The 19,351-nt window shown below is 53.6% G+C and overlaps 3 protein-coding genes across 4 annotated transcripts; all 3 read right to left on the bottom strand.

The window, feature by feature from the left end:
- Window positions 1–82: 82 nt before the first annotated feature.
- On the bottom strand, window positions 83–2,132 carry LOC131518641 (protein SCO2 homolog, mitochondrial). 2 transcript variants are annotated; one of them, XM_058740886.1, is made up of 2 exons: window positions 1,650–2,132; window positions 83–924 (listed from the first exon to the last, which is right to left on the bottom strand). In XM_058740886.1, the coding sequence occupies exon 2, from the start codon at window positions 909–911 to the stop codon at window positions 111–113; it is 801 nt and encodes a 266-aa protein (XP_058596869.1). In that variant the 5' UTR covers window positions 912–924; window positions 1,650–2,132; the 3' UTR covers window positions 83–110. The 2 variants fall into 2 exon arrangements, with proteins under 2 accessions (XP_058596869.1, XP_058596870.1); XM_058740887.1 differs by lacking the exon at window positions 1,650–2,132 and adding an exon at window positions 1,464–1,629.
- Window positions 2,133–2,253: 121 nt separating this feature from the next.
- TYMP (thymidine phosphorylase) lies at window positions 2,254–5,803 on the bottom strand. The gene is given in 7 exon segments (XM_058682083.1): window positions 2,254–3,147; window positions 3,797–3,947; window positions 4,378–4,580; window positions 4,827–5,071; window positions 5,074–5,200; window positions 5,398–5,524; window positions 5,757–5,803. Coding segments are annotated over 7 exon segments (1,224 nt in total). The 3' UTR covers window positions 2,254–2,823.
- A 273-nt stretch (window positions 5,804–6,076) lies between these two features.
- CIMAP1B (ciliary microtubule associated protein 1B) lies at window positions 6,077–8,252 on the bottom strand. The gene is made up of 7 exons (XM_058740885.1): window positions 8,101–8,252; window positions 7,586–7,732; window positions 7,207–7,410; window positions 6,829–6,933; window positions 6,561–6,682; window positions 6,329–6,472; window positions 6,077–6,209 (listed from the first exon to the last, which is right to left on the bottom strand). The coding sequence occupies exons 1-7, from the start codon at window positions 8,180–8,182 to the stop codon at window positions 6,129–6,131; spliced, it is 885 nt and encodes a 294-aa protein (XP_058596868.1). The 5' UTR covers window positions 8,183–8,252; the 3' UTR covers window positions 6,077–6,128.
- Window positions 8,253–19,351: the final 11,099 nt, after the last annotated feature.

The raw sequence follows: 19,351 nt of genomic DNA, 5'->3' as shown, positions 1-19,351 counted from the left end.
CCTGCGCTCTGCAGGCGAAGGGCTGCGCTTCCCTGCCGTGGCCTCCTGGGGCCACCGACGACGCAGACCACAGGCACACAGCTCCATCACACCCTCTTTAATGACCTGGCTCAGTGCAGGACGCTGCGGAAGGCAGCCATGTGGCGCCTCACGCTGTCCGCGATCTGCTCTGCTGATCTGGCCCGGCTGTAGTAGTCTGTGAAGAGGCCGTCAGGGCTGAGCAGGTAGATGGCAATGGAGTGGTCCACGATGTAATCCTGGTCCTCGTCCTTGGGGCCCGCGCTGTAGTACACGCGGTAGCTGCGGCTCACTTGGGCCACCTGCTCAGCGGAACCGGTCAGGCCCAGCAACCGTGGGTGGAAGTCCTGTACGTAGCGGGCCATGGCTGCGACGGTGTCCCGCTCGGGGTCCACAGTAATGAAGACAGGCTGCACTGGGGGCAGGCCGGGCTCAGCCTCCAGCTGCCGTACCACCTGCACCAACTTCTCCAGCTCGTCTGGGCAGATGTCGGGGCAGTGAGTGAACCCAAAGTACATCAGCACCCACTGACCCCGGAAGTCGGCTTTGCAGCGAGCCCGTCCCTGGTGGTCCAGCAGGCTGAAGTCACCCTGGCCCACAGCCGCCTGGCGCAGGGCCTCTGTCCGCTGTTGCTGCCGCCGCTGCTCCTTCTCAGCCCTGGCAGCCAGCCAGGCCCCACCCAGCCCAGCCCCAAACAAGGCGGTGATCAACAGCCTAGTTCCAAGCCCGGGGCCCTGGGGCCGGCTCTGCCTGCCTGTGTCTCCGGGGCCCTGCCTTGACAGGAGCCGACACCTCACGTGTCCGGCCTTGCCTCCCGGGGTCCAAACGAGGGCTGGGGGCTTCAGATGAGAGAGCCTGTGCCAAGCCTTGGGTGCCAGAACCAGCAGCAGCATGGACCTGACGCTCCTAGGAAAGAGCACAGTTGTCAGGAGCCTGCAGTTGCCTCCGCCTCCTGGGTCAGCCCCCGTTGGCTCTGGGGAGACTTGACACCATCTGAAGGACCAAGCCTACATGGCAGCTCACAGCTGCTCACTGAGTGCTCAGGATGCCTCACCTATGAAAGGTGTTCTCGAATGCCCATGCTTGTCACTCCTGTCCTTTAGCTGGAGAGGCTAAGTCTGTCTCCTCCCACCCTGGTCCTGTGCCTGCAGCTCTAGGGCCCGGGGAAGCACTCCACACCTCACCGGGTCAGCTGATGGGAAGCATTCCAAGTGCATGCCTTGCCTGGGCTCCTGAGCATGTGTGTCGTTTTGCAATAAACCCATTTCTTGAAAGGAGGTGGCCGAGTCTCTGCCTTTAACCTCCAAAGATGGGCTCCTCCGGCCCTTCTGCGGCCTGCCAGCCTTTCACCACTTTAACTCTGTGCCCCCCCGCCCCCCCGCGCTCAGCAGCAGCCCTGTGCACCCATGCCGGTCCGCCCACAAGGAGCCTGGGCAAGTACCCACCGACGCCGCTCCAGGCCGAGCTTTCCTGGTGCTCTCACCCCGAGAGGAATGAGGTTTCCACTGGTCACGAGCGTCCCCACCCCCCTTCACAGCCAGGATCCTGACACCAACTTCAGTGTCCCCCGTGTCCTTCTCACAGGAGCCCCTGGAAATTTGCTAAGTGGGGGCCTTAAGACTCCCCCTCACCTGTTCGTTCAGCTGCTGAGAAGACCCTCCGGAGGATTCCCAGACTTCTGGTCTCCGCCCACTTCCGGATGGTTCCTGGGGTTGCGCTCTGGGCTGGATGACCTTTGGCACGTCCCACAGCCTCTGTCCACCAGCTTCCTTCTTTACATACACGCTCTAAGCAGTGCACGCGATGTGCCTGGCAAGCGAAGGCAGCCTGTGGCCTTCCTGGGCCCCTTTTTTCTGGGAGCCCCACCTCCAGGGCGCCCTCCCGGACGCGCACCTGTAAGGTCAGAAAGCTGGACACCGAGCCACACACCGAGCACGACCCAGTCTCCTCGGAACCCGGCGTAAGTACCGCGACTCAGGGGACAGCCCCGCTCTGCCAGAGCTCGTCACCGCTGTAGACTCAACCACGCTGCACTAGCCGAGTCGACAGGTTCCTGCGCTACCGGTGCGCTCCACGCCAGCGCGCACGCTCATGGGCATGGCGCACGCGCAGACAAGCGTGAACGTCCCCGCTCCCCAGTCCCTGCTTCTCTGCGCGCGTGCGCAAAAGGTGGCGGGCCCCGCGCAGAGTTGGGCGGGGCGTCTCCCTGGCCCCGCCCCTTCGCGCTCCGTCCCGCGGCGGCCCGGCTTCCCTCGGAGCCACTCCCCCACTTCCTCTCGGTCTCGCCGGCCTTCCTGCGGTTTCGCCGCGGCGGTCTGTTCCGCAGTGTGTCGATCGGCGCGCGCGGGCGGCGGCGGGAAGAGGTCGGCGAAGGACGAGGGGGTGGCGAAGGGCGCGCGGTTCGAGGGCACGACGACCCCTGCAGGGCCAGCCTCTGGCCCACGCCGACCTGCAGTTCAGCTTCCACCTCCCGCCGGAGTGGATGCCTCGCGTGGCTGCGCCCGGATGAGTTGCGCGGTGCCGGCCGGAGGCGGGGGGCCAGGGGTGAGAATCCGGGCTCGGGGAAGGAAAGGGGATGGGAACTCGGAGAAGGGAAGGGGCCTGGGTTGGTGGGGAGGGACGGAGGTCTCCCGGCGCCCACTGTCCACGGGCACGTGCAGCTCCTCCTCCTGGCGCGGGGGCCCGGGAGCATAGGCCTGGAGCCAGGCCCAGGTCCAGGCTCTTCTCCCGGGCATCCACTCGAAGCGCCCCTGGGCCGGGCGGTCCTCCAGCTCCCAAGAGGCACATGGGACCAGACTGCCAGAGTCATGAAGGGGAAGTTGAGCTCACGTTAGAAGACCTACCCAAACAGGCCACAGCCACACTGGGATTCCCATAGGACACACGAACTCCAGCAGGCACAGGTGCTCCCCAGGACTCTTGCCAGCTGGTGGGTGTGACTGGGGAATACTTCAAGTCCACCACCGGAGGGGATGGGCTGTCCACCATCTTATGGCTGAGGACGGAGGGGGTGGTGACGCAGAGGGGTCTGGAGCTTTTTCGGAGACGTGGCGTGTGAGAAGTGAGATGATTCATTTTCAGAAACACCAAATAAAAGTTGTGCTGTCTACTTAAGAATAGGTTTATAACCTATTGGAAATATGTATGAACCTCCCCCCCGCCGGAGTCCCAAACCCTTAGGCACTTCACTTCTTGGTTCTTCCCCTCTCCTTTTGCGGCCTTATTTTCTTGGGCTTTGCAGTTAGCGTGCACCAAAGAACTGAAGTCTGCCTCACCTCAGGGAATGTACATTTGTTCCAACCAGACTACTTTGTGCCTTCCGTGGGCAGAGGCGACCTCTGGGGAAGGCTGTAACCTCTGTAGTACTCACCAATGAAGAACAAGGGGAGGGACTTCACGCTAGGAGATAAATTGCCTGCTGTAACCGCCCTGAGTGTGCCTGGCGGTTAGACACCGCTCTTGCAAGAACGTTGATTAGAGCCTGGCTTCACTGTGCTCTGAGTCTCCGTGTCCTTTCTTCGAGTGGGTCGGTGGGCTTATTTCTCACAGGGGTATACTGACTCTTGGGTCGGTCATGAGGGTTTAGGGACCCTGAATGTTGAGGATCAAGTCCCCTGTTGTACCTGCAACGGGCTTGGTGGGTTGTGCATCAGTCAGGTCACCTTTCTGAGTTGGTGGTTCTTGTGATGGTACGCTGACCCTGGGGTCTATTCAGATCGCCAGTGATTGGGGGAAGTCCCATGGTCTCCTGCTGAGAGGACCCTGACTGTGTGGGTCAGAGGTCAGGGGTCTTTAACATGCAGGAAGTAGACCTGGAGTCTGAGGTCAGGTTACCTGTGATGACTATCAGGGTGTCAATGGTGACTGACACTCTGGCTTCATACAGGAGTCCATCCACAGGAACCAGCTTCTTGCCCTGACCCATAGGACTGCGCCCACTCCCTCCAGCAGCCCTTACATCTGGCCAGACTACCCTGCATCAGGACTTCCAGTGACCCCCTTCACTGACCCTGATCAAGGATTCATCAGCAACCATGACAGGTGTCCAAGACCATGACCAGAAACTTCTGAACAATTCTGGTAATTTCTCATTAATGACTGGTCTGACCCATCAGGTATAATGACCAATGTCCTGTGGCCCATTAAGGATTGATCAGAGAGCCCAATGGTGATTGTTATCAAGTCCCTATTAATGACTCCAATCAAGGTTTCACTGATGATGTGACCAAAGTTCAATGACCATCAGTGACCCATAAATAACTTTGATCAATATCCTCATTAGTGACCCTGATTAATGACCTATCAGTGATTCTTCAGAGATTCTGGCCAATATTACCATCAAGAATCTAGATCAATGACCAGTGGCCCACCTGCACCTGCTCTTAACTCCGGATGAGGGTGAATCCAGGAATAGACTCCAGTTTATTGGCAGGGCTTCCTCCCCGGCCCCACCCCTCCCTGCCCCACCAGGGTACCTCAAACCACATCCGTTGATCATTGGTACCTGCTGGGCAGGGATGCTGAGTACACCTGCACACCTCCTCCTCCACCTCCACCATTCTCTCTCACTTTCCCTGGTTAGAGCTTCAGCTGGAGTTAGGTATTTACTAAGTAGTTGTATGTGCAGCTGGTGGAGAGGGAATGGAAAAGAAATTGTTTCGATTTGGTATGGGGAGTGACGAGGAGGAGGCTAGTACCTACCCCTAGGAGCACAAGTCTGGGGAACCGAGAGAGAGGAGTACCCAGCTCTTCCCTTGGGAGTCCTGAGTGGGGTACCCAAGGGGCAGCTGGAGAACTTGGTCCTGTTATGGGGGGCTGGTGGGGTGGGGGGAACCTAGATTCCATCCTGGGGGTGAGAAGCCTGGACCCCATCTTTGGGGGACTTTGTCTAGGCCAGGCTTGAAGTTGGAGATTGCCTGTAGGCTGCTAACTGACCTCTTTGAGGTCAGACGTTCTGGTCTGGAGAGGAGGCATCTTCTAACCTTGTAGCCTATAGCCAGCCGGGTAGGTACCAGGTCCAGGCTGACCTTGTCACCCACTCCCCTTGTAGAATTTTGTTCATGAGTTGCGGGCAGAAGGCCTCTGGCAGCTCCAGCTGCTGCCCAGACTTGGCCAGGGCCTGGGTCAGCACCACTTCCTTCTTCAGATCTATGCCTCCCAGTGGCATGGCCACTAGCACGGCCTCTAGGCATGGAATACGGCGGTGGTGTAGCCATCACGGGGGTTGGGGGGGGGGGGAGTGTGGTGTTCTCACAGCGGTGGGTTATCTTGAGGTCACTGACAGTGCTGGGGCACTGTCCCCAGGACAGTTGTGGCGTCCCCAGGGGCAAGCGGTCTCGGGCTGACCTCAGGGTTAGGGGTGCCCAGAAGTTCCCACGCACCGATTTGCGCGCCCTGCGCACTCCCCTCCACAGCGCGCACGAAGCCCCGCAGGTCCCCCTAGCTCAGGGGGCTTTCGTCTCTCTTCAGGCGGATCAGACCCGGGAGTTGCTTGAGCTCCCTCCCCCTGAAAGGTCACCAGGCGCCCCTGGGCCGTGGATCCCTAGGACGCCATCGCTCCGAGCCTGCGGGGTGCGAGACCGCCGGACCCTGCGGCCGCCCTGTGTCCGGGTCTCTGCAGCAGGTGCACCTGTCCCGATCCTGATCCCGGTCTCTCCCTCTCATGTCCGCCCTTCTGTACCGTGTCTGTGGTGCCCGTGTGCGTGTCTCCGTGTCTGGCTCCTACTCGTCGGCCTCACAGCCTGACCCCGGCCTGCACCTGTCCGGTACGGCGGCCCTCACCCATCCCGCTCCAGACTCCAGGCGGGTGCGGTTTGCCGTCCCGCGGCCACAGGACGGTGGGTGGGCGGGGCCTCCCGGACAGGCGGGACTCTCGGCCAATGGTCGCCCCAGGCCCTTCTGTCTCGGCCAATCAGGAAGGCCCGCGGGCGCGCGCCTTCCAGGACTTCCCGGGCCGGCCCGCCCGCGGAGCTCCGGGGACCTGTGGGCCCCAGCGTCCCGCCGCGCACGCCCCGCGCCCCGCGCGCCCGCCGCGAACACACAGGGGCGGACACGCTGCTGGCTCGGGAGGCTTTAAGCAAACGTTTGTGGGGCCACGCCCGCCCAGCGGGTCAGTCATCCGCGTAGGTCAGGACCCGGGCCAGGTGGTCCGAGTGCCGGATCCCGAAGCTCCAGCCGCCGGGCTTGCGGTGCTGCGGATGCAGGAGACGGCGCTGACCTCGCGGGGCCAGGCGTCCAGCTCCGCGCCGGGGAACCCCGGGACTCCGACCCTCCTCCCCTCTCCCCTGACCCTTGACCCGGGACTCCAGACCCCTTGGTCCACGTTGTAGGCTGCGGGTCCCGGATTCAGGGTGTTGTCCTGGGGGAGTGAATTCCGCGCCAGCATCGAGAACTGGGGGGCCCGAGGCTTGTAGATCCCAGTGTTCACCACGTGGTAGGCGCAGGGACCCGGGGTCTGTGGGAGGGCAGCGGGGGCGCACTGGCCTTCACCTCTTGCTTCCTGACCCTCTGTGGCCCGCCGTGTCCCGCAGCCCCTCTCCCACCTTGCTGAGGTCCTCGAAGCAGCTGCCCACTGCGCTGCGGCCATAGATGGAGTAAGTTGGGGCCGAGACTTTACCGATGACACGCGGACCCAAGAGCGAGGGCACAGTGTAGGCCCCGGGGCCTGGGGAGGAGCCAGCAAGGGGTGGGGTCTGGGGCCGGGGTGAGTCTTCCTGGCCAGGCCAGGGTCTCCCCGCCGCAGCCTGGAGAGTGGTTCCCCGTCAGGGATAGGAAGGTCCACGGTGCTGGAATAGGCCTTTCTGGTCTCACCTGGGGTCTGCGGCTCCGCGTGGATACCCCAGTTTCGGGGGGCGATGGTGTGCCGAGGCGCACTGGGGTACGTCGCGTTCCCAGCTCGTTCTGGGAAGTACCTGCCTGCGGGGCGGACCGGGGGTGTGGGCCGGGACCGGGACCGGGTTGGGGGCCTGGTGGGGACCCGGGTTGGGGGTCCTGGGACTAAGGTGAATCCGAGCCACGGTTTGTCAAAGCCCGGTGGGGCTTGGGGTTGAGATCCAGATGTGGAGGTACCGATTTTGGAGTGTTAGGGTACACGGGGAGGGGGCGTCGGGGCTCAGGTAGGGGGTTCCCGGGTGGGCCTTCCCGGAGGCGGCTCTGCCCTGGGGAGCCCGGGGTCCCAGGGGTCCTGACCGGGTCCCGGAGTGAGGAAGGGCGCTGCGTGGCGCGGACGGCCGTAGATGGAGTAGGCGGGGGTGCCGTCGGGGCCGCGCACGGTCATACGAGCTGGAATCAGGTGGCCGGGCCCGGGGCCGCACGAAGTCTGCTGCGTGGGGAGGCGCGCGCCGAAGGAGAACGCCGGGGCGCGGGGCCGCGACGGGTCGTGCAGGATGTAGCCTGAAGGAGCTTCCCAGCGTCACCGCGGGCCCCCGCTGCTCCCCGCCCCGGGCACAGTGCACCGTATCCCTCCCTCCAACAGACTTCCCTCCCTTCCGCCCTGCAGCCGGGTTACGGCGTCCCCTTGCCGGCACAGGCCTCGGTAGCCCCTCCACCCCCCGCCCGACGCCGGTACCGGTGTTCGGTGGCAGCATGTACTTGGGCCCCGGGCCTCTGTAGAGCGCTGCGATGGGGCCGCGGGGCCGGTGCGGCCGCCAAGGGCCGACCCAGACGTCCGAGCCCATGGCGCGCGAGGGTGGGGTGAGCTTACGGCCCGCGGCACCTGTGGACAGAAGGTGGCGGCCCCGGCCCCTCCACCCAGGACTCGCGCCGAACGCGCTTCTCCGCTCCAGCTCCTCCCGACTCCGGGGGTGGGGCCCATCCTGTATCCCGGGCGCCGGGAAAACAAACCGGAGCTTTCCCGGCTCGGCGGGGGGCGGCGGGGGGCCGGGCCGGAGCTTCAAGCCCCCAAAGTGAGTCCAGTAGGGGTGTGTGAGCGCGCCAAGTTTGGACTCAATCCTGGGGGGGAAGGAATTCCCTGGGGTTCTGGGGAGCTGGGATATTTCAGGGGCGTCCGGCCAAGACACTGGGGCGAGGAGGCGACGTGGGGAACCTGGTGCCCAGAGGGGGCTCCAGAGTTGATGCACTAACCTGCTCTCGTGGCTCCCGGCGGGGAAGGCAAGGTGGGGTGCCCGGATGCCGGCCCCCTCCCGGCCCGACTCCCAGACCCCATTGTGTCCAGGTTCCGCCTCCTGGCAACGGGGCTGACCGCCCCTTACCCCAACCTGGCTCCGCCCCCCGCAACCCAGCCCTGGAGGCTTCTCCGCGGAGTCGTGGGCGGTGCCGCCGCCCTGCAGGCAGGGCCCTGCGCGGGAGCACTGGCCTGGCTCTTCGCTGGGCTTCAGTGCCCCCATTCCAGAAGTGTACGGCGCCCTGACAAATTCTCATTTAAAAACCACTGGATCAAAGAGAAACTCAAATGTGAAGTTACACGTTATGCATAAAACATTGCAAAGGTAGATCCCTCATACCCAACTCTACAGGACATAGCTACAGCTGTGTTGAGTGGAAAACGTATAGCCTTAAATCACTTCATTATTTTTTAAAGTTTATTTATTTTGAGAGAGAGTGCTATCAGGGGATGGGCAGAGAGAGAGGGAGAGAGAGAGAATCCCAAGCAGGCTCTGCACTGTCAATACAGAACCGATGTGGGCCTTGAACCCAAGAACCCCGAGATCATGACCTGAGCTGAAACCAAGAGTCAGATGCTTAACTGACTGAGCCACCCAGGTGCCCCTAAATAACTTCATTATTAATGAAGGAAAAATTTAAGTAAAGAAACTTAGTGTTTATCTTACAAACAGAAAAAAAAAAGCAATGAAGGAAATGAAAAGAATGTGTCCATTTTACCCAGCTCTGCCAGTCACCTGCCTACTCTTGGAAGAGGGCAGGGGATGAGAAGGAGTGCCCAGTGGTTTGTGGGAATTCTGGTCTTTGCCAAGGGAGCTCTGAGCCCAGTGTGGCATGGAACGCGAGGCAAGCTGGGGATTGCTGGGAGCTGCGCGTCTGGGCCCTCCAGGGGGGACCTGAGGGCTGAAAGGGAGAGGCAGGTAGAGGGTGCATTGTCTAAAGAGAATTTTAAAATAACACTGAGGGTGTGCCAAATTGATCAGCCTTTCATTATCCTTATGAGACCAGCAATTCTAAAGAAGGTCAGAGAGAAGATACTCCTACCCCACAAATCTTTTGTTAATGGTTTAAAAAGATACTGTGGTTACTGGTGCATTTTAATAGCACATATGTAAGTTTCAAGTTAGCAATTTTTATTCTTTATTAAATATTGTATTCTGTATGGAAGTTAATGCAGACTCCCTACAAGTTGTTCTTAGGGGACTCAGTGCCTCATGCCTGGACATTCGAAACGGCTTTTGGAGCTCAAGGGGCAATTGTGTCTCCTCTCCCTGAGGTGACACATATTTCTCCTTTTAAGCCTTAGATTTGAGATGAGCAATGAGACCAGAGTGATTGCAAGAAGGAAGAAGAAACAGAACTCAGTTTTCGCACTTTTGTAATTCTGTGACCATTTGGAGTTTTTATTTGTGTTTAAAATTTTAAATAGTGAGGGACTCCTGGGTGGCTCAGTTGGTTGTGTCCGATTCTTGATCTCAGCTTAAATTGGTGAGTTCAAGTCTCGCATCGGCCCTGCTCTGACAGTGCGGAGACTGCTTGGGGTTCTCTCTCTCTCTCTCTCTCTCTCTCTCAAAAGAAATAAATAAATTAAAAAAATTAAAATACTGAGATAGGGCAAGGTGTACTATTTTTGTTTGGTTGGTACAAACTTTATTTCATATGTGAAGTATTTTACTGAATTAGAATATTTTAAAAACAAAAATATTTTATTTTTTTATTTAAAAATTTTTTTTTAACGTTTATTTATTTTTGAGACAGAGAGAGACAGAGCATGAACGGGGGAGGGTCAGAGAGAGAGGGAGACACAGAATCTGAAACAGGCTCCGGGCTCTGAGCTGTCAGCACAGAGCCCGACGCAGGGCTCGAACTCATAGACTGCGAGATCATGACCCGAGCTGAAGTTGGACGCTCAACCGACTGAGCCACCCAGGCGCCCCATAAAAACAAAAATATTTTAAAATTGCTCGTTTTAATTGCTAATTAAAGAATGAGTCAATAAAATCATTGCTGCTTATTAGATGATAATTTCTGAAAAGCATGTTGCAGGATACCAGAGGGGGTGTTGACAGAAGATCCCTCATAAAATCAGACACACCAGGTTGGTCCACCCAGACGTGGGATCTGGGGTGCACTGAGCTGTGAGCTATGGGCTTCCAGGGGCTCGCAGCAGCTTGGCCATCCAGGGCCAGCATTTGAGTGGGAACCGGGACCTGAGTGGGAAGTTCCAGGACTGGTGTGCACCCCAGTGCCCCAGGACTCCCCATCTGCCCAGGACTCTGCCTGGACTCAGCCACCAGGTGCAGGAGCAGCGGCTGTAGAAAGACAGAAAGTCAGGGAAGGATGAGCTCCTAGAATGTGTGGGCAGAAAATGAGGGCTGGGGGCAGGACTAGATTCCTGGGGTTAGTGGACAGTGATGGGACCTGGTGTTTCCTCATTTGCCTTTGTTTCTTCAGCCAACGAATCATTTATTTCCCTCCTCCATGGAAATAGCTGAATTTCTACCCAAGATCTAAGCGTGGTGCATCCAGCTGCAAGGAAAAAGCCAACCTATGCAGAAAGACACACAGCCAGAAGCAGAGCACCCTGGATGCTTGTCTTATCCCAGAATGGGCTTGTCTTACCCACGCGATTCTGTGCCTTCCTGTATGACGACTTGACCAGTCCTCATTCACAGATATTTGGGTTGGTTCTGCAGCTTAAGACTGTGATCCCAGGTACTCTGAATTCTACTAAATTAATCTTCATAAGTTTACCCAAATAGTTCTTTAGGATAAACTTCCTAATGTGGGAGTGCGGGGTCAAGGGGATGATGATTTGGCGAATGTTGCCTAATTGCCGTCCTCAGAAGTGCAGCCTCCCTAGAATGCTCGCCAGTGAGGGTGCTGACTGAGCCTCTTGCTTGCTGTTGTGTCTCCAGTGGGTCATAAATATTTGATGAATAAATAGATTAATTTATACTTTCTTCAATGAATTGTGTTTCTTTTTCTGTACACACTAACCAGTGAAGGTTGAGATCAACCTTTTAAATAATGAGAGCCAAATATATTCCTAGAGCATGTATTATGTGTCAGGCACTACACTGAGTGCTAATTTACTGAAATTATTTCATTTAACCCTCACAGCAAAGTTGGAGTAAAGTGCTATTATTTATTCCAATTTTACAGATTAGGAAACTACATGAAGGCATGAAGGGCTACATGCTTAGAGAGTGGTGGAACTGAGATTCAGATCCAGACTATCTGGCTCTCACACTCTAGACCCTTAATGAATCACACTGCCTCTATACCTTGGCCAGTCTGATCTGAAAATAAAGTCTTGTTTTGTTGAGATTTGCATTTCATTGGTTCTTAGGAAGAATGAACATATTTCATATATTTATTGGCCATATATATTTCGACAAACTGCCTGTTCACGTGTTTCTATCAAATTTTCTGGGTTTTTTTATATTTTTCTTATTGATTTGTAAGACATTTATTTAAAATATTTTATTTTCTGATTTTTATGTAAACATTTTTTAAGGTTTATTTTTGAAAGAGAGAGAGAGAGAGAGAGACAGAGCATGAGTGAGGGCGGGGTAGAGAGAGAAAGACACAGAATCTGAAGCAGGCTCCAGGCTCCCAACTGTCAGCACAGAGCCCAGTGCGGGGCTTGAACCCACAGACTGTGAGATCATGACCTGAGCCGAAGTCGGAAGCTTAACCACTGAGCCACCTGGGCTCCCCTAAAAGATTTTATTTTTTTTTTTTCAACGTTTTTTTTTTTTTTTTTTTTTTTGGGACAGAGAGAGACAGAGCATGAACGGGGGAGGGGCAGAGAGAGAGGGAGACACAGAATCGGAAACAGGCTCCAGGCTCCGAGCCATCAGCCCAGAGCCTGACGCGGGGCTCGAACTCACGGACCGGACCGCGAGATCGTGACCTGGCTGAAGTCGGACGCTTAACCGACTGCGCCACCCAGGCGCCCCAATACCATTTTTCAAAAAAACATCATTTCCTTGATTATTTGAATTGCTAACTTGATCATATACTAAACTCCCCTAGGTTTGTTTCTGGGCTCTAAATTCCTATCTGTCTATCCCTGCACCTACACTGGAATGTTTCGTTATGGGCTTCTAGTGTCTTTTGATTTCTGATAGGGCAAGTCCCTTCTGTTTTGGCTTCCTTTCCAAAATTACTTGGAACATTTTACACATTTTTTTTTTCCCTACGTGCATTTCTGAATGAGTTGAAATTGATTGAAATTGCATTGGCTGCATAGATTACTTTGGGGAGGATGGACTGGATTAAGGTTTTGAGTTCACCAGTTTAGGAACAGGTTATATTTCTGTAGGTCCAGGTTGGATCTGTTGTGACTTTGAGTAAAGCAGTGATGATGGAGAGAGAAGGAGAGAGTGTGGTTGGAGATAGGTTTTGGTGGTAAAACTGACACTCTTTGGTAATATATTGGATGTAAGCGATAAAGGAAAGGTGGGGATCACTCGTTGCTTTTGGTTTGATGGACCGAGCGGTGTGCCACTTTCACTCCGTCCCCTCCCAGCACTAAACCCCTCCCCCCTTCTGTTTGCGCCGACACTGCCCAGCACCCCCTACACCTCCCCTTTGCCAGCTGGTGTGGTGCTAGGTTTTGTCCATAGGGGGAGCCGGAGGGACACCGCAAGGACTGGCCTAGAGAAGGGCCTTCATTCCTTGCGGCGCGCTGTTTGGTGCAGAGGCCAGGATCCGACGGCGGGAGGCGGGAGGCTGTCACCTGAGCAGCCCGGCTAGGCCAGCTGCGTCCTACCTGCCCCCTCTCAGGTTTCTGCACCGTGTGGCAGCTGCTCTTGCACGCCAGCTCAGACTCGCACCCTCTTTTCTTCTCCACCTGTGGAAGCCACACCCTCCAGAGAAGAGGAGCCTCACCCTTGTGGCAGGTGTGGGGCTCTTCCAGGTTCTGGGTTCTTCTCTCTGTCAGCCCTGGGTGTGCAGCTGGGAGCCTTGAACAACACGGGTGTGACCTGCACATCCCCTTATAGGCTGATGTTTTCAATAAATACAGCACAGTGTTGTAAATACTTTCTTATGACTTTCTGAGTAACATTGTAGCTTTATTGTAAGAATATAGCACATAATACATAAAACATTCAAGATGTGTGTTCCCCACTGTTTATGTCATCAGTACTAGGTAAATTTTGGGGGAATCAAACGTCACATGTGGATTTTTTCAGTGGGGGGGGGTCCCTTGGAACACTCTTCTATCTACTTGAGGGGGAATCTCCTTTTCTTAGTTAACACTTCTTCATCGCATTTTCTTCCTGTTCGCATTACCGGTGTGGTTTTGAATCTTCTGACTGGAACTCAGTTCACAGAAAATGGATAGAGAGGTCATTTCTGAGGTTAAGCTGATGGGGAGCGGGGCAGTTTGGGCGAGTGAATCAATCACGCTCGGTGCAGAAAACAGAAACCGCTCTCAAGTAGTTATGGCAGAAATGGATTTATTACAGGGGACGCTACAAAATCTTCAGGTGGGCTGGTGCGTGTGGACTGAGAGGTGGCCCCTTGAGTCTGAGAGACTTGGGTAGCCGTGACTGTGAGGCCAGGAACTTGGGGCCTTGTTGTCTCTCTCCTGCCAACCGCACCCCGCCCTGCCCTGACAGCCATCGCTGTGGCATCGTGTGCCCAGAGACTGCATGGCCACCCTGCCTCCTGTGTCGTCTCATGAGTGTGCATTTGATGCAACCACTCCCCTCGGAAGTCCCACCGCAAGGGGGTCTGAAAAATGTGGTTTTTCAGCTTTTAGGTTCTGAAATACAGGAAAATGCATAGAAGCAGCTGATGACAATGGAAGTTGAATGCAACTGGCCGCTTCCAGAAAGGTGGAAAAATCAAGTCTTGATTTGAGCGTCTGAGGTTCAAGATGGCTATTACGCCCCCAGCCGAAGATGTTAACTGGGGAGACACACGCACCTGGGGCTCAGTGGCGACGTCTAGCTTGGAAACGGGCCTGGAAAGCATCCTCAAGCCCTGGGAATGGATGGGATCCCTTAGAGAAGGGGCCACTAAGCCAGCCTGCCTCATCTACTGTTTTCTATGGTGCCTTTCATGCTGTAATAGCAAAGCGGAGTAGTTACCGGAGACCATATGACCTGCAGAGGCAAAAATAGTTATTACCTGGCTCTTTACAAAAGCAGACATTGTGAACCCCTGACGTAGAGCGGATGTGGGTGAAGAAAAGAAAAAGCACTGATTCTCGGCTACCCCGGCAGTCCCGGGCTAGAGATTTGGCAGAAATGAGTACTCTGATACATAAATCGTAAAGAAGCGACAGTCTCCTGGGCTTGGGTCTAAGGCCACATCTCAGCTATTCCATAAGCCATCAGGTGGTGTGACATTTGCTGAGCACAGCTTCTCAAGGTTCTGTGGTCCTCCTGGGTGATGGTTATGTTGGTAGAGCGATATTTTGCCATCTACAGTGAGAGCGGGTCAGATTGCAGGAAGACACGTACATCCCCAACCACATTACTGTGACATAAACTCCCCCACAAGTACCTTACATGCCTGTCAAAGGTGCCATTTTCGACGGACATCATTAGATCGACATCACGGTTCCTGGCGCAATTTCTTCTTACGTTATCGGGCCATCTTGCTGTCCGGCCCACGTTAGGCATCATTCATGTGGTAGCACAGCAACCATGTGACAGGAACTACACGACGGTCATTGCCATCTGCAAGGCTTGGGAGGGCCCCCAACAGGCCCAGGCACACTTGTGGCTGGCGAGGAGGGGAGGAACCGGCAACCAGTGAGGCACAAGGAAAACCAAGAGAAATGGCACAGTGAGGGCTGAGCTGAGAAAACATTTCAAGAAGCCTGCACTGGCCGGCTGTGTGATATTGCTGAGACTGAGGAAGGCCAATTTCCCGAAGCTAGTGAAACGGAATCGTGGATGAGGAAGATAGCTAACCTCCTGAATAAAAAACACTGAGCACAGAGGAAGGACAGGTGCAATGCGCACAGGCATACGCTCGAAAACAACTCCCCGGCAAACCGAAATTTTCGAAGGTGATGGACGCACAATAGAACAATGATGTCAGTCTCAAACTTGCAGTATCTGAACTACAGCAGAGAATGGTCGTGGCTGAAATGTGGACAGGTGGCCTGGACCACCACGTAGAAAGCATAGGAAACAAAAGGAGATGGAAATCATGAGGAACAAAGATAAGCCTGTTGGAGGAGAGGCACAGGTGTATGTGACGAGACGCAGGTGTTCCCGAAGGAGAAAAAGGAAAGGGTGGTACAGAGGCCACACTGCAATGAAAAGTAGAAGAGAACTCTGCTCAGCTGGAGACAGACTCAAGTCTGGGAAGCAAAGAGATCCCTGAATCCCAGGGTGGCCTGCTAAGAAAACATAGTGATCTGATTCTAAGAAAAGATACCCTATAAGCTTCTGGGAAGAAAACCCAAATTACCTACAAAAAGAAAAGTCAGAACGGCATCAGGTCTGTCCTCTTCAACACCAGGCGCTGGAGAACGGTGGGATAGCAAGATCACGGTAGGAAAAGACACAGCCTGGAACCCATGGCCCAGTCAGAACAGCCTCCACCTGCCAGAGCACAGCACAGGGCTGGAATGTTCCAGAAGTCAGGGGCAGAGCATCCAGGTAGCAGTGAGGAAAATGGTAGGGAAAGATGAAAAACAAACGGCAGATACACCAGAACCAGACCCTGATACAGCGGCAAGGAAGAAACGTTGTTGAGCAAGGAATCTCTATCCCTATACAAGCACGCACACGCACACACGTCCGCAATTCACACATACACGTGTGCACACGGGCGTGCGCGCGCGCGCGCGCGCGCGCACACACACACACACACACACACACGGTGTGGGGCAGGTTCTAATAAAGATTAAACTGTTTCAGTAGAACGGATGCTTGGGAGAGGTAAAATCTTTCCGAACTTCTCACGGAGATGGGGAGACAGGGAGAGAAATGGGAGAGAGAAATTATTCTAGAGGTTTTATCTTGTGGAGGGATCTTGTTAGGAGAGCATATTAAACTTCTTGTTTGTGACCAGTGGTACAGTCGTAAGTGTCTGAATTAAGAGAGCAGGGAAGGAAAATGAACAGCAGTGGAATAGAAAACTATAGGAGAGTTTCCAAATGAAAAAGCAAGAAAACAGAGAATAGCAAAAACAAAAACCCCTGACCTCCCCCCTCTGTGGGGGTGATGGGAGGAGGGAAAAAACACAAAAATTAGAAACAAAATAAAATGTAAAGAATAAAATAAACGAATTCTTACACAAGCTGATGTGTTCCTGGGTGGGGGCCAGAGAAGGGAAGGGAGGACGCTACTCCTAGATCACACAGCCAGTCGTGTGTGTTGCGCAGCTGTACAACGTGCATGTCCGTGGGAATATGTGTGTTTCAAGTTATTTGAAATACATGTAAAGAAAACACATTTCTCAGCTGTTACTCCTTGATTTATTTTTTAACTACTGGTTGTTGATGGCAGCTGTCAGCCTAGTGAACCCAACAGAATTTCTAAATTGTTGAGGCAGAAGTCTAGACATCCCTTCACTCTTTAGGAGGCTTAGTTGACAACAGACCCACCCTGACGGAGCCAGTCTGCCAAGACACAGCAAGGCCTTGGTTGATGCCCGTGTCCCGTTGCTCGGTTCCTCCTACACACACCTTAGTTCTCCATATGCACACTGCTGGGGGGCTGTTCCTGGGCCTGGACACTTTTTTCAAAAAAATTTTAATGTTTATTTATTTTTAAGAGAGAGAGTGAGACAGAGCATGAGCAGGGGAGGGCCAGAGAGAGAGGGAGACACAGAATCCGAAGCAGGCTCCAGGCTCCGAGCTGTCAGCCCAGAGCCCGATGCGGGGCTCGAACTCACGGACTGCGAGATCATGACCTGAGACGAAGTCGGACGCTTAACTGACTGAGCCACCCAGGCGCCCCAGGACACTTTTTTAAAAGTAGGTTTCACGAGGAGGGCCTGGGTGGTTTAGTCCATTGGGTGTCCGACTTCAGCTCAGGTCACGATCTCACAGTTGGTGAGTTGGAGCCCCACGTCGGGCTCTGTGCTGACAGCTCAGAGCCTGGAGCCTGCTTCGGATTCTGTGTCTCCCTCTCTCTCTGACTCTCCCTGGCTCGCACTCTGCCTCTCTCCCTCTCTCAAAAATAAGTAAACATTGAAAAAAGAATTAAAGTAGGCTTCACACCCAGTGGGGAGCCCAAGGCATGGCTTGAACTCATGACCCCGAGATCAAGAGTCAGACGCTTAACCCATTGAGCCACCCAGGTGCCCCTGGGCCTGGACAGTCTTTGATTTATTTCTTGTCACTTGGAGAAACTAGACATGACTAGTCACTCTTTGGGGAACCTACAAATATATAATGGGATCGGTGTTCCTGGTCACCCTTGCTGTTGGAACTTTACATGGGTGCCTTCAGAACATTTATGACTGGTCTATGCTGCAGAATAATGACACTTTGGGGACTGCTTACAATATTTACACTCTTAGCCATTTGTAAGGGCACAATTCAGGGGCATTAAATACATTCACATGCTGTGTACACCACCATCTCTACCCAAAACTTGTTCATCATGGCCAACATAAACTCTGTGCTCATTAAAAAAAAAAAAACTCCTTCTCGTCTCTCAGTCCCTGTTAACCCTAATCTACTTTCTGTCTCTATGAATTTGACTACTCCAGGTACCTCTTATAAGTGAAACACAGAATATTTGTCCTTTTGTGTCTGGCTTATTGCACTCAGCATAATGTTAATTATACATTATGGACATTTGGGCTGTTTCTTCCTCTTGGCTATTATGAATACTGCTGCTATGAGCATGTATGTACATATGCTTATTTAAGGGTCTGTTTTTAATTCTGTTAGGTATATACCTAAAATTGGTGGGTCATACGGTAATTGTATGTTTAATTTTTTTTAGCAGGATTTAAAAAAAAATTTTTTTTTTCCAACGTTTTTTATTTTTATTTTTGGGACAGAGAGAGACAGAGCATGAACGGGGGAGGGGCAGAGAGAGAGGGAGACACAGAATCGGAAACAGGCTCCAGGCTCCGAGCCATCAGCCCAGAGCCTGACGCGGGGCTCGAACTCACGGACCGGACCGCGAGATCGTGACCTGGCTGAAGTCGGACGCTTAACCGACTGCGCCACCCAGGCGCCCCTTTTTAGCAGGATTTTTTAAAAGTTTATTTATTTTGAGAGAGAGAGACAGAGAGAGCATGCATGAGCAGGGGAGGGACAGAGAGAATCCTGAGCAGGCTCCATACTGCCAGCACGGAGCCTGACGCGGGGCTCAAACTCATTAACTGTGAGATTATGACCTGAGCCAAAACCAAGATTTGGATGATTAACCGACTGAGCCACCCAGGAGCTCCTACTTTCTATCTCTTTAATTTGTAACCATCCTAGTGGATGTGAAGTGGTACCTCATTGCGGTCTTGATTAGCATTTCCCTAATGATGTTGAGCATCTTTTCATGTGCTTGCTGGTCATTTATGTATCTTCTTTAGAGCAATGCCTATTCAGGATCTTTGCCTATTAAAAGAAAATGGGTCGTTGGGCGCCTAGGTGGCTCAGTCGGTTAAGTGTCTGACTTCGGCTCAGGCCATAATCTCAAGGTCCGTGAGTTCGAGCCCCGCATCGGGGCTCTGTGCTGACAGCTCAGAGCCTGGAGCCTGCTTCAGATTCTATGTCTCCCTCTCTCTCTGAACCTCCCTGCTCACACTCTGTCTCTCAAAAATAAACATTAAAAATGGGTTGTTGTCTTTTTGTTGTTGAGTTGTAAGGGTACTTTATATATTCTGGATACTAGACTTTTATCAGAAATATGATTTGAAAATATTTTCTCCCATTCTGAAAGTTGTCACTTTTTTGATAATGTCCTTTGAACAAAAGTTTTATGTTTCATTGCAATCTAGTTTATCTATTTTTTTCTTATTTTGTTCATTTTTATTGCTGTCATATCTAAGAATCCATTGTTAAATCCAAGGTCACGAATGTTTATCCTTATGCTTTTCTTCTAAGAGTTTTATGGTTTTATCTCTTATAACTTAGATTGTTGTTCCATTTTAATTTTTTTTTTTTTTTATACAGCATGAGGTAGGGGTCCAACTTATTCTTTTGCATCATTTCTCAATGATGCAATCCCGGCACCATTTCTCAATGAGACCATTCTCTCTCCATTGAAAAGCCCTTGGA

Source organism: Neofelis nebulosa, chromosome 8 (genome assembly GCF_028018385.1).
Source record: "Neofelis nebulosa isolate mNeoNeb1 chromosome 8, mNeoNeb1.pri, whole genome shotgun sequence".
Taxonomy (NCBI): Eukaryota; Metazoa; Chordata; class Mammalia; order Carnivora; family Felidae; genus Neofelis; species Neofelis nebulosa.
This window is presented reverse-complemented; position numbering and strand designations above follow the sequence as displayed.

Bases quoted from the DNA above. Each gene is read 5' to 3' on its own strand.
- CIMAP1B (XM_058740885.1), bottom strand. From the start codon at position 8,182: ATGGGGTCTGGGAGTCGGGCCGGGAGGGGGCCGGCATCCGGGCACCCC. The intron at 6,683-6,828 runs GTGAGACCAGAA...GCTCCTCCCCAG, and splicing joins CGCGGAGCCGCAGACCCCAG to GCCCCGGGGCCTACACTGTG. The intron at 6,210-6,328 runs GTCTGGAGTCCC...CTGCATCCGCAG, and splicing joins CCTACAACGTGGACCAAGGG to CACCGCAAGCCCGGCGGCTG.
- LOC131518641 (XM_058740886.1), bottom strand. From the start codon at position 911: ATGCTGCTGCTGGTTCTGGCACCCAAGGCTTGGCACAGGCTCTCTCAT.